At 42.3% G+C, this 12,353-nt stretch overlaps 1 protein-coding gene across 1 annotated transcript in view; it reads left to right on the top strand.

Annotated features, from left to right (window-relative positions):
* The window catches only part of dnmt1 (DNA methyltransferase 1), a 43,731-nt gene that overhangs the window by 28,022 nt on the left and 3,356 nt on the right, over positions 1–12,353 (top strand). The window contains exons 23-31 of the mRNA XM_033050955.1: positions 1,002–1,194; positions 2,210–2,300; positions 3,847–3,978; positions 4,826–5,108; positions 6,267–6,408; positions 8,470–8,636; positions 9,806–9,983; positions 10,808–11,003; positions 11,953–12,116. Of these exons, the coding sequence (XP_032906846.1) occupies positions 1,002–1,194; positions 2,210–2,300; positions 3,847–3,978; positions 4,826–5,108; positions 6,267–6,408; positions 8,470–8,636; positions 9,806–9,983; positions 10,808–11,003; positions 11,953–12,116 (1,546 nt within the window). The remainder of the gene's footprint in view (positions 1–1,001; positions 1,195–2,209; positions 2,301–3,846; positions 3,979–4,825; positions 5,109–6,266; positions 6,409–8,469; positions 8,637–9,805; positions 9,984–10,807; positions 11,004–11,952; positions 12,117–12,353) is intronic.

The raw sequence follows: 12,353 nt of genomic DNA, 5'->3' as shown, positions 1-12,353 counted from the left end.
CTAATTAACCAGAGTTCATGTTATGTTGGTTTATAGTCCCTCCACTTTATCTGAACTTTAGGGGTAAAAAGAGTTGAGGCAGACTATATTTCTCCCGCAGAGAAAAGGGAATCTCCTACTTGTCAGTGTAAGATCTTACAATTGCTAAGTTATAAATTTGCAATAGCCTGGCCACTGGCTTGTAGTCACGTTCCCAGCACAGGAAAGCAAAAATACATAGACTTAAAAAATAAAAATGTATTACTGTTGAGAAGCGGAGTAGGTGTGTGATGCACTTTGGGCCTGCTCCAGACAAACTTACGAGTCTGAAGAAGGGTTTTGGCCCGAAACGTCGCCTATTTCCTTCGCTCCATAGATGCTGCTGCACCCGCTGAGTTCCTCCAGCAATTTTGTGTACCTACAAACTTATTCACTTGTTGACTATTTCTAGTATTTTCAGTTTTTATTTCAGAATTCCAGTATCTCTGCTTTTTGAATGTGATTCATCCTGTGAACCTTTTTGCACTGCCTTTAAGACAAGCATTTCCTTCCCTCCTGTCCCGCTGAGTTACTCCAGCATTTTGTGTCTATCTTTGGTTTAAACCAGCATGTGCAGTTCTTTCATACATACGATAAACTCTACAAGTGTATCAAAACTTCATTCAACCTTCCGATGCACTGAGGCCGTGCCATTTTCTGCCCCGATTACTTTGTTTCTTTTGAGATCCCGGGTGCTTCTGAATACCAGCATTTAATAATGTTGCACAATATGAGATGGTCTGCTTTTCTATTCATCAGTATAACTTGCATTTTCCCACTGTACTGCATTGGGAAGCTATCTTCATACCACACCAGAGTGATAGCTAAAGCCACCAAGCTGATGGGCCAAATCTTTATGCTAGACATGTCTCTACTTAAAGGCATTTGATATTCATGCCTTTGGCAATTGTTGCATTTTGCGCTGCATGGAGGGTGTCAGCTGCACTCCTCTAAGTGGCACTGATCGAAAATGTTCCTTTCAGAGCTGAGAATACGCACAAAGGCCTGAAAGGCAGTTACCACACTGACATCAATTTACTATATTGGAGCGATGAAGAAGTGACCGTGGACTTCAAAGACATCCAAGGCCGCTGTACTGTGGAATATGGTGAAGATCTGACTGTATGCGTTCAGGAATACTGTGCTGGAAGCCCAGACAGATTCTACTTCCTAGAGGTAAGGTCTTTAAGAAAGCATTTTTGTTTTGACTTATAATAATTAATTTTGATTTTTTTGTATGTAATAAGTGGCAGGAAAACTGTACAAATAATACTGCCATTTTTGTGAATTGATGCTTGTATTTAGGATTCTGTTGGATTCCATAATTTATACAGCAGTAGGGAGCAGAATTGCTCTTAAGTATTTAAAAACCTGCTTCGTAGTATTGTTTCCTTCCCATTGTGCAGTGTCCTCATTATCTTAGCCACTAACTGGCTTTCATAAACGAGGCAAACTAATGTCTGGCTATTAGAAATTTCAGGTTATTAGGAAATAAAAACCCACAGCTGCTATTTCAGTAACTTCTAAAGATGTGTTTGTTAAGGAATAAATTATCATTTTTGTTTCTATTTAATTGTTGGTGAGGACTTGCTGCCAGTAAAGTGGCTCGCATCTATCCCGCATTCCACCATTAAACAGATTGGCTGTAAGGTGCCAAGGGCCGGCAAGGTGCTATATAACTATGAGTCTATAATCACCAAGAGTGTTTTTACAATGGACTATGCTGAGTGATTGCATAGTTAGCACTCACCTTCCTAATTGCTTCCTTCATATTGCTAATGACTGAATCCCCCCCCCCCCCCCCCCCGATATACATAATGCAATAGGTCCCGCTACTATCTCGGTGATTTATTTTAGCAGATTGGAGTTTACTTTCCAAGTTCAATATCATGCCAGTTAATGTCTTATTTGTAAGGCGAGACACACTAAGTCATAGTTCATAAGTTTTAGGAGCAGAATAAGGTCTTCAGCCAATCAAATCTACTCCGCCATTCAATCATGACTGATCAACCTTTCCCTCTCAATCCCATTCCCCTGCCTTCTCCCTCATAAATTCTGTCATCCTTATTAATCAAATATAATCAAAACTGTATGCAATGGATACCAAAACAATGCAGCTAAAGATCTAATTTTAACATACACTTTCAGCTGTGTCTGGATCAATGCACTGTAGTTTGTCTCTAATTCACAGGCCTACAATGCAAAGACAAAATCCTTTGAAGACCCTCCCAACCGTGCACGCAGTTCGGCCAACAAAGGCAAGGGTAAAGGGAAAGGCAAAGGTATGTACGATGCTTAGAGCTTGCGTGTCATTACAATGTGACTAAGTGGTGCTAATGCAACTTTACACATGTAATGTTACCGGATGGTGAGCTTTCATCCAAACTAGAAAAAGATGAGGAATAAATTAAGTTGCACTGAAGGGGCAAAGACCAGGAGAATGAAGTGATATTGGTGGTTTTTCACTGTACCTCGGTACACATGACAATAAACTAAACTGATGCTGATTGAGGGGTTAGTAAAGGTATGTTTGCAGGAAGTATGGATCAAATACTGGACGAGGACAGAAAGAAAATAATGCTGGAGATATACAATTCTGGATTTGTTGCTGAATCTTCATGGTTGTGATTATCCAGAAGATAGACTCAAAGCTGGAGTAACTCAGTGGGTCAGACAGCATCCCTGGAGAAAAGGAGTAGCAGACGTTTTACGTTGACACCCTTCTTCAGTCTGAAGATGGGTCTTGACCCAAAACGTTACCTATTCCTTTTTTCCAGAGATACTGTCTGACCTGCTGAGTCACTCCAGCATTTTGTGTCTATCGTCAGTTTGAACCAGCATCTGCAGTTCCTTCCTACACATGTGATTATCCAGGTTGGAGTACGAGTTGCCGTTCCTCAAAATGGCATTGAAGCATCTTGGAACAGTTTAGATCTTTTGGTTCAGACACGTTGAAGTACACTTGGGAGTTGAAGTGATCGACCGCTGAAGTTTGGGTTCACTCTTGCAAACTGAGCAGAAAACTTCTGTCGAAGTAGTTGCCTGATCTGCATTCGTTTATCCTATTGTAGTGGAGACCACGCTATTGGAATCAACTGTATTATCCTAAATTGGAACGTGTGTTTTGGTTATGGTGGTAAAGGATGAAGCTTAACATAAGTAGTACATGTTCTCTTGCATGGCAAGGTGCCATGAGGAGGAGAGTGGGGAATGATGTGGAGATGGGAGAGTGGACCAGAGTGCTATGGAAGAGGCACTCCCTGCAGAGTAACGGGACGGGGAGGAGAAGGTGAAGCTGGGTCAAAAGTTTCATCACTCCATGACCTAAATATTTATTTCATTTTCTCCTTCTCTTTCACGCTTTATACATCTACATTATTTTCCTTTTGGCTTTACAAATTTCTAGTTTGCCCAGGGTCTTCACTGGGATGTGGAATGAAGCGTAGAATATCTAGGTTTTTTCTGTGCTATTGGATAATCTTATTGGGTGTTAATTTTAATCTGATGGTTGGATATTGTATCATGGAATACAGTTTAAAGGTCACCCAAGCTAAGAAGCACTGTTCTGCCTGTGTGCGCATTGAAGACATTGTCATGTGTGCAACGCCTCTGCTCAATAGCCCTGTAATTAACTAATCCAACAGTATTTGCAGGAGAGGCTCATATTGGGAATAGTGATTTGGTTAGAGCAACAAAGATTAAATGGATGAATCGTGATAGGTTGTGGAGAGAGGGGAAATCGCTATTTATTCAGATTGAGCTCAGAAATCAGGGTTGATTAAGATCACATGTAGGTTTTATCAAATAATGAGTTTTGTTTACCTGCAGGCAAAGGAAAGGGGAAGTCTGCTACTGAACCTGAACAAACAGAGCCAGAGGTTTCGGACAAATTCGAGAAACTTCGCAGCCTTGATGTATTTTCAGGCTGTGGGGGTCTGTCTGAAGGATTCCATCAGGCAGGTTCGTTTTGCATGGATCCTATCTCTGCTAATACTTTGCATTAAACCCATGTTTCTTGATTCCCTTTATATCTAAAGGTTTTTCAATCTCTAGAACATACACGAAAACTGATCACCACAGTACACTTTATCAAATTTCAAAGACTTGCTAGGTGCAGAAATTTCTCATCTCCGTCCTGAATGGTCTAACTTTGAGACGTCAACTTTATTTTGAGAACCTGGTTTTAGACATCCTAACCAGGAGAAATGTCAATTTCATAGGGATTTTTGTACGCCTCAATGAGATCATCTCTCATTCTCCTAATCTCGAGCATACAAGGCTAGTGAGCTTCTCTCTTTGACAAATTCACCATCCAGGAATCAGCCTTGGCTGCATTCAGTTTATTGCAAGTTTATCTATCGTAAAGTAAGGAGAGAGACAAGGCCTGTGCACAACACTTACAGAGACGGTCTTACCAAGGCTTTATATAATTGGAGCAAGATATCTCCGCTCTTGTAATCAAACCCTTCATCAAATAAGATGAACATATCTTTGGCATTCCCAATTGCATGAGGTACCTGGGCAGTATTATTATGAGGAACAGTCTTGTATTCCTTCCTCTGGCTTCCCAATTCACAACTCTTCCATCCTTTTGTCTGTCACCCATTTTCATCTATACCCTTTATCCACCCATCTGTAATTTAGGATTGATCTGCTGCATTGGTGAACCCTGGATGAACTTTTAGCTTTAAATGCTTGTGAATTAGTTAGTTCTTTACAACTACCACTGCTACAATAAGCCAAATGTCCACCTCGTGTGCACTTTAGTTGGAAAGCATAGCATAAAAATAACTGTCTTCTTACACAGATCTTTCGGAAACCATGTGGGCCATTGAGATGTGGGATCCAGCAGCCCAGGCGTTCCGTTTGAATAATCCTGGTGCCACCGTCTTCACTGAGGACTGCAACGTTCTCTTGAAACTTGTCATGGCTGGGGAGAAGACCAATTCACTTGGACAGAAACTGCCACAGAAGGGTGATGTGGAAATGCTCTGTGGTGGCCCTCCGTGCCAGGGCTTTAGCGGGATGAATCGGTTCAATTCCCGCACCTACTCCAAATTCAAGAACTCCCTTGTGGTCTCTTATCTCAGGTCAGTGCACAGGTTGCTGCATTCTACTTGTGCATGCAAAGGGATGCTTGCTGCTTGGGTAATCTGTATTGTCCACTGATTAACCCGTCAGGCAGGTCAGTGTAAATAATGGCTCAGTAATGAGCATTCCTAGGCAGAGTCGGAGTTGAAGTCAAGTTCTATTGTGGGTACCTGAGCAAAAATCCAGGCCCTCAATCTTGCCAGTCCTGAAGGAGGTGTCTTTCATGAGACACATTAAACCAAATCCCCTCTGATCTCTGGTGAACATGAAGGATCCCACAGAACAGTTTCAAAGAGTAGCATATTTATCTCCAATGCTCCCAATTTATTCCTTGCAGCATATTATGAAAGTAGATCATTTGGCCATTGTCATTTGCTAAATGTTTGAATTCGCAGTGGAAATTCTGTTGTTTCTTGACCACAATTCAAAATGAATTATTTAGCTGTAAAATACTTTGGTATCTCTTAAGCTGTAGGAATAGCTATTTTTCTTTTTTTTATTAATTACAGAATATAAATGGTCTCATCTCGGCACATATATCAACGTGCAAGTCAGAGACGAGGCTTTTGTAGAACCGACAAGTTATTCAAGGGTTGGGTTGGTGAAACTGGCGCCCAGTTGAAGGTTTTTTTTGGCTACACTTTGTTACTGTGTGTGCTCAGCTTCCTCAGAAGGAGCACTTTTTGGGCCAAACAGTGATCGTGCATAAATGCTTGGATTGCTGGCTATATTTTTGCTGCATTGCAGAATACATTACTGAGGATATTCAGCGTCTGTTTTTTTTTTCCCAATCTTGATTGTCAGCAAGACAACATTTTCTAAGAAAAAGGCTTTTTGCTGATTTTCAGTGTTAGAAACTGAGGGCCTAGAAATCACTTCCCCTTTAATTCTTAAGAAGGAACTGCAGATGCTGGAAAATCGAGGGTGGACAACAATGCTGGAGAAACTCAGCGGGTGAGGCAGCATCTATGGAGCGAAGGAAATAGGCGACGTTTCGGGTCGAGACTATTCTCTGAAGAAGGGTCTCGACCCGAAACGTCACCTATTTACTTTGTTCCATAGTCTCCCCTTTAATTCTGTATGGTTACTGTGATGATTTACTTTGAGACTTGTTTTTCGCTTACAATATTCAAGTTGTGTATTATTGTGCCTTGCAGCTATTGTGACTATTACCGGCCCCGGTTTTTCCTCCTGGAAAACGTGAGGAACTTTGTCTCATTCAAGCGCTCCATGGTCCTGAAGCTAACTCTTCGCTGCCTTGTTCGAATGGGCTACCAGTGCACATTTGGTGTCTTGCAGGTAAGCTTCTGCTTCCCTTATGATGCAGACATGTGTCTTCGTCAAACTTATTCACACCAAGTAACTTGATATGATGTTCTCAGGGGAAGAAACTTTTATTGCGAGTCTGAAATTCTGTCCTCAAAGCCCTTTCCCCCCCCCCCCCCCCCTATTGATACACTTATTCTTGCAACACAATCGGCACGGTGGCACAGCGGTAAAGTTGCTGCCTTGCAGTGCCAGGGACCCGGGTTCAATCCTGACTACGGGTGCTTGTTGGTACGGAGTTTATGCATTCTCCCTGTTATGTGCATGGGATTTCTGCAGGATCTCCAGTTTCCTCCCACACCCCAAAGACATACAGGATTGTAAGTTAATTGGCTTGGTATAATTTAAAATTGTCCCGTGTGTGTGTATGTGTGAGTGAGATAAAGTTAGTGTGCGGGCATCGCTGGTCGGCATGGACTCGGTGGGCCGAAGGCCATGTTTTGGACTGTCTCCAAACTAAACTATCTTCTATAACATGAGGTTTCTTAGGAACGCAGCTAGCAGAACTAGACTATGAAACCAGGGACTTAATACACATATTCTTAAATTATTCTGAGATTTGGTATTGAATAAGATAGTTTAAATGATCTGGTGTACTGTTTGAGAAAGATTACACTGACAATGAAACTATTGCGTAGGAAGGAACCTCAGATGCTGGTTTATACCGAAGATAGATGCAAAATTCTGGAGTAACTCAGTGGGTCAGGCAGCATCTCTGGAGTAAAGGAAGAGGTGACATTTTGGGTCGGAACCCTTCAGACTGAAAGATAGAGAAGGCCAAAACAAAACAGGGCCGGCAACAGATGGTTTCAGGAAGGGTGGAGTCCACAATGGCAATGTTTTTCGCATTCCCCAGACTCCTGTTGAGTTACATTTCCTCCACCGCTGACACCACCATCATTTGTTAATCCTCGATGTAGCAAGAGATTTCTCTCATGGTGCGAGGATGGTCCGTTGTTTTCCAGTATGACCATGAATAGTGAGGAACAGCAAGAATTCTGGGGACAACCTCTCCATATGCACCCTTGCCCTGCCTGCACCCGTGGGTGCACCCGTGGGTGCAGGGCAAGGGTGCATACGGAGAGGTTGTTGCCAGAATTGCTGGTCACATTGCAGACGTGTAATCCAAGAGTTATTCACCGCAGGCACGTGTTCAAACCCTATTGTAACAGCTAAGAACTTTAAGTGCATTAAAGTAACACGTTTGTGACTTAATCACAGTACCACTGCATCCCCTGGGATTACATTAGAACTAATTAGATGCTGTGGCATGTATGAAACAACCAGATTGAAACCCATCATGTTCACTGGTGCCTTTTACTCTGACGCCAGTCAGAGCAATGTAATTGATTCTTAACTGCTTCTGAAATGATCCAACCAGGCAATTATCTCTTTCAATTAGGGATGGGCAATAAATTCTGCCTGTGCTGCCAGCACCTACATTCTCTGAACAAATGTACAGGGCTCCCCAGTCTAAGAATGACCAAAAGTCCAGCTCTACACAAATTCTCCAGTACATTTTTGAAACTTTTTCCCTATAATAAAGATAATAAAATACTTCATGATATTTATTAATGACGATATATGCTTCATTAGTTTAATTGCGGCTAGTGTTAATGTGTTCATTCAATGAAATGAAATAATTATAGTAACAATGCTGTTGAGGTTACTATGGGGAAACAGCCATTTATGACTTTAAGAAATCAGCTTGTGGACTGTTCTGAGGAACGGAACACTTGTGAAACCTGGGCCTGCCTGAACATTGAGATACTTAGATGTTGGGTTCAGGTTCGGGACTATTTATGTACAACCCCCTGCCCATTCTTCATATTCAGAGCTGTTCGTATGGTATGAGTTTATGTGGCAGCTGCTTGTCTTTTCTGTGGAATAGGAGGAGGTGCATTAATCCCCATTGCGGTGAATACAATGGGTGAAAGCCAATAACGCTGAGCATTTTCAGATATTGGAAATGGTTCACTTCAGCCACTAACGAGCAGATGTAATTGCTGGATTAACACGCTGTTGTTTGGACAGGCTGGTCAGTACGGAGTTGCCCAGACCCGCCGGAGAGCGATCGTTCTGGCCGCAGCCCCTGGAGAGAAGCTGCCGCTCTTCCCAGAGCCCCTGCATGTCTTCGCACCCAGAGCCTGCCAGCTCAGTGTGGCAGTGGATGACAAGAAGTTTGTCAGCAATGTCACCAGGTAAATCCATTCAGCTGTAGCAGGACCAATCTTCATACTCCTCATTTAGTCCACTCCCCATGGGTTATCAATTACTCAATGGGGTTCCTGTTAAATGTGTACTAATGGAATATAATGGAAATTAAATGTGATAAGCTTGCTTTCCCCATTCTTCAGGCTGGTGAGTTACAGACCATCACATTCTCACGATGAACAGATATTTTTACACATGATCTGTGGCCCTAGTTATTGACTGGGATCTCATGGATTTTATACACTTCAATTGAATTTTCCTTTAGCTGATTCTATTCCAAAGTAATCATATCCAGACCTGACTGCACCCTGTTAAATAATCTCCATGCCCTTCCGATCCACATGCTTGCAGAACTACACAGAATCTTTGTTCTTTCGACAAGCTTTTTCCCTATAATAAAGATAATAAAATACTTCATATTTATTAATGACTGGATGCAGTATATGCTTCATTAGTTTGAGTCCAAAGCTGCTGACTGCTGTTGGATTAGGCTTGAGTGGTATTCCCCCTCCATTGACTTCCCCAACTAGCTGTTTTTATTTGCACTGGCCTTAATGGTGAACATTAATGGTGGTTTAACCACATTTGGCCAGGTGGAAGTCATCCATGCTCTTTTTCCAAAGGAGCTAATGGCCAAATGCAAGAAATTAAGAGCAGAGGAAAATCATATGACCTCAAGCATGTTCTGCTTTTCAATAAGATAGTTGTTCTGATCTTTGGCACCAACTCCACTTTCTTGCACAATCTCCATAACCCACGAGCAAACGAAACAGACTGCTGGAGGAACTCTGCTAGTCAGGCAGCATCTGTGGAGGGAAATGGGCAGTCAGTGTTTCAGGTCTGGACCCCTCAGACTGATGCTACCTGACCCATTGAGTTCCTATTACCTGTCTCAGACCTATTTGATATAACTTCGCCGTAATCTATACTGCAGAGACAAGCTTCCTTCTGCTACGTCTTTCCTCTTAAAACAATCTGCAGGAGAACATCTTGTCATTCTCATTCTTATTTTCAACTTGAGAAGTGCAGGTGTCAATTAAAGCCTCCTGTTTAGGCAGCCCGGTGGTGCAGCGGTAGAGTTGCTGCCTCAGCACCAGAGATTATATTGATGCAAAGTGGCATTAAATGAAATTGAAACCCCTTCAATCTGCCACAGGACAAAGTCTGCTCCGTACAGAACCATCACTGTAAGAGATACCATGTCCGATCTGCCTGAAATTCGCAATGGAGCATCGGCGCTGGAAATCTCGTACAATGGTGAACCTCAGTCCTGGTTCCAGCGGCAGATTCGAGGCACACAGTACCAGCCTATCCTGCGGGATCATGTCTGTAAGGTAAGGTTTTACAGCATGGATGCGATCTCATAGCTCTGTGCAAAACTGTCCTCATTTTAGAAACTGCTAATCCTTATAGATGAACAAAGAATTAAAGTCTCAATAAACACCCACAATCAATTTAACTTTTACATTCATGCATTCCCAGAATTTTAATTCGTTGGTTGGTCTAGTTTAACCTGGCTGACTAACCCATAGATTTCAGTGTAATTGTGGTTTCATGCATTACATTGTCACCTCCGGTTATTGTATCAACTTTGGCTCCGAGTTCTGTCCACAAATGTCCAGTCACACCACAGTGTAGTGTTGCAAGTGGTTTCCTCTTCCAGAGATGATCATTCAATTGCATTTTGAGGGGGGTTTCTGGGTGCAAACATTTTGCTGCATTTAAGTCATTCCAACAATGGAATTTCAAACTAATTTCAGGCCTGTTCTGAAAAGCGCTGTAGAAATGTAGCCATTTCTTTGTAAAATCTGCTTCCAAATTTATGCAGCCAATTATGAATCTATATTGCAATCATTAATCTAAGTAATACTCCAGTTGTGGTGACCTCGGTCATTTCTAATATCTAGTTTCCTACACTCTTAAAGATCTCCCCTGATATATGGTGACAAGGCAGGAGAATAAGGTTGGAGAGATTGATCAGCCACGATTGAATGGCAGAGTAGACTTATAGAGCCAGGTGGCCTAATTCTGCTCCTATCACTTATGACCTTATGATATTGAAGGGTAAATGCTTATGATATCTTTCTCATTCACCTACCTTTTTACTGCCCCCCCCCCCCCCCAACCTCTCCCTTATTTTTGCCCCTTCCCTTCTCAGGACATGAGTGCCTTGGTGGCAGGCAGAATGCGCCACATTCCCCTCGCCCCGGGGTCTGACTGGCGTGATCTTCCAAATATTGAGGTGCGCCTTTCCGATGGCACCATGACCAAAAAGCTGAGGTACACACACCACGATAAAAAGAACGGACATAGCAGCACTGGTGCGCTACGTGGAGTGTGCTCTTGCGCAGACGGTTAGTGCCCAATGTACTTTGTGTTCAGTGTTTCTATATGCCGTCGTGCAACTCTCTGCCCATGCTAATGTTTGCATCTTAACACATTTGCGAAGGTTGAATAAAAAGGCAATATAAATCAACTAGTATAATTTCATAAGAAGGAGCAATACCTCAGAAGTGCCAAGGCAGTTTAACAAACACGAATAACTGTATGATGCGATACAATAAAAACTATTTATCCCAGGAGGGAAATTGATCTGCCAGCAGCCATAAAACCACAAAATACATGAAATTAAAGTGATGAGTGGAAAGGCTTGGGGGATGTGCAAAGATTGGGGGGGTGGGGGGTGGGGGTGGGTTAGTCTCGGTCTGCCCCACGACAGAAGGGAGATGAGTTGTGAAGTTTGATAACCAGTTATGATGCTCCTTCCAAGTTAAATGTTTGTTTGGACAAGATTTTATTGAATGATGAGCTAGGGTAAAGAGCAGAAGCCTTAACTACTGCTGCTTCTGGTGCTCTTGTGGGGTTGCATGCGCAGCTATAATAGCATTTGATAATCTTGTGACCCTATGATGATAATAAATTAAAAAAAAGAGAATCAGAGCTGCACAATGCTAAGCGTCTGTGATTAGGTTTACTTGCCAGGCCAGGTAGAAATAAAAAATCAGCAAGAAGTTAGCTTTTTATTGTGACGGAGCTGACTAGTAATCTCTCGTTGCCTTAGATTTCTTGAATTTGATAATTATGGCATTCTCATCAACGGGCAGGTATAAGGTGCAAAATTTAATCAGCTTAAATTTCTCAAATCTACATTGCACAAAAAATGTGTTCTGCATTTATATTTGCCTTTAAATGAGACCATTGGCGACCACTACATTGCTGACTTTAATGTCAATTGGAAGGAGATTTTGGTTGCAGTAACTGTCCAGGCCCACAGTAATGTATTGCTGGTGTTTTGGTTTACAGTGAAGCAGTGTGAGCCGGCTGACAGACAGTTCAACACACTCATACCCTGGTGCCTGCCCCACACTGGAAACAGACACAATCACTGGGCCGGTCTGTATGGCAGGCTGGAATGGGATGGATTCTTCAGCACCACCGTCACCAATCCTGAGCCGATGGGAAAACAGGTAAGAGAATGCTGCTGCGGACATCGCAAAAGTGAAATTACTAATCGCACGTGAACATTTGTTGCCACCTTAAATATGAGGGGGTGTTTGAGTAAGGTTGGGAATTCAGGAGGAAAAATGGACGCAGTATCTTAAGATGAGCTGGTTTGCACAACGCCTGAATCCAGCATTGGTCAACCATTTTGTTTTGAAGAATACTATATTATGGTTTATCTACACCATACTCAAGAAATTTGG

Source organism: Amblyraja radiata, chromosome 35, assembly GCF_010909765.2.
Source record: "Amblyraja radiata isolate CabotCenter1 chromosome 35, sAmbRad1.1.pri, whole genome shotgun sequence".
In the NCBI taxonomy this organism is placed as follows: Eukaryota; Metazoa; Chordata; class Chondrichthyes; order Rajiformes; family Rajidae; genus Amblyraja; species Amblyraja radiata.
Note: the sequence above shows the minus strand (reverse complement) of the source record. Positions and strands in the feature narration are given on the sequence as shown.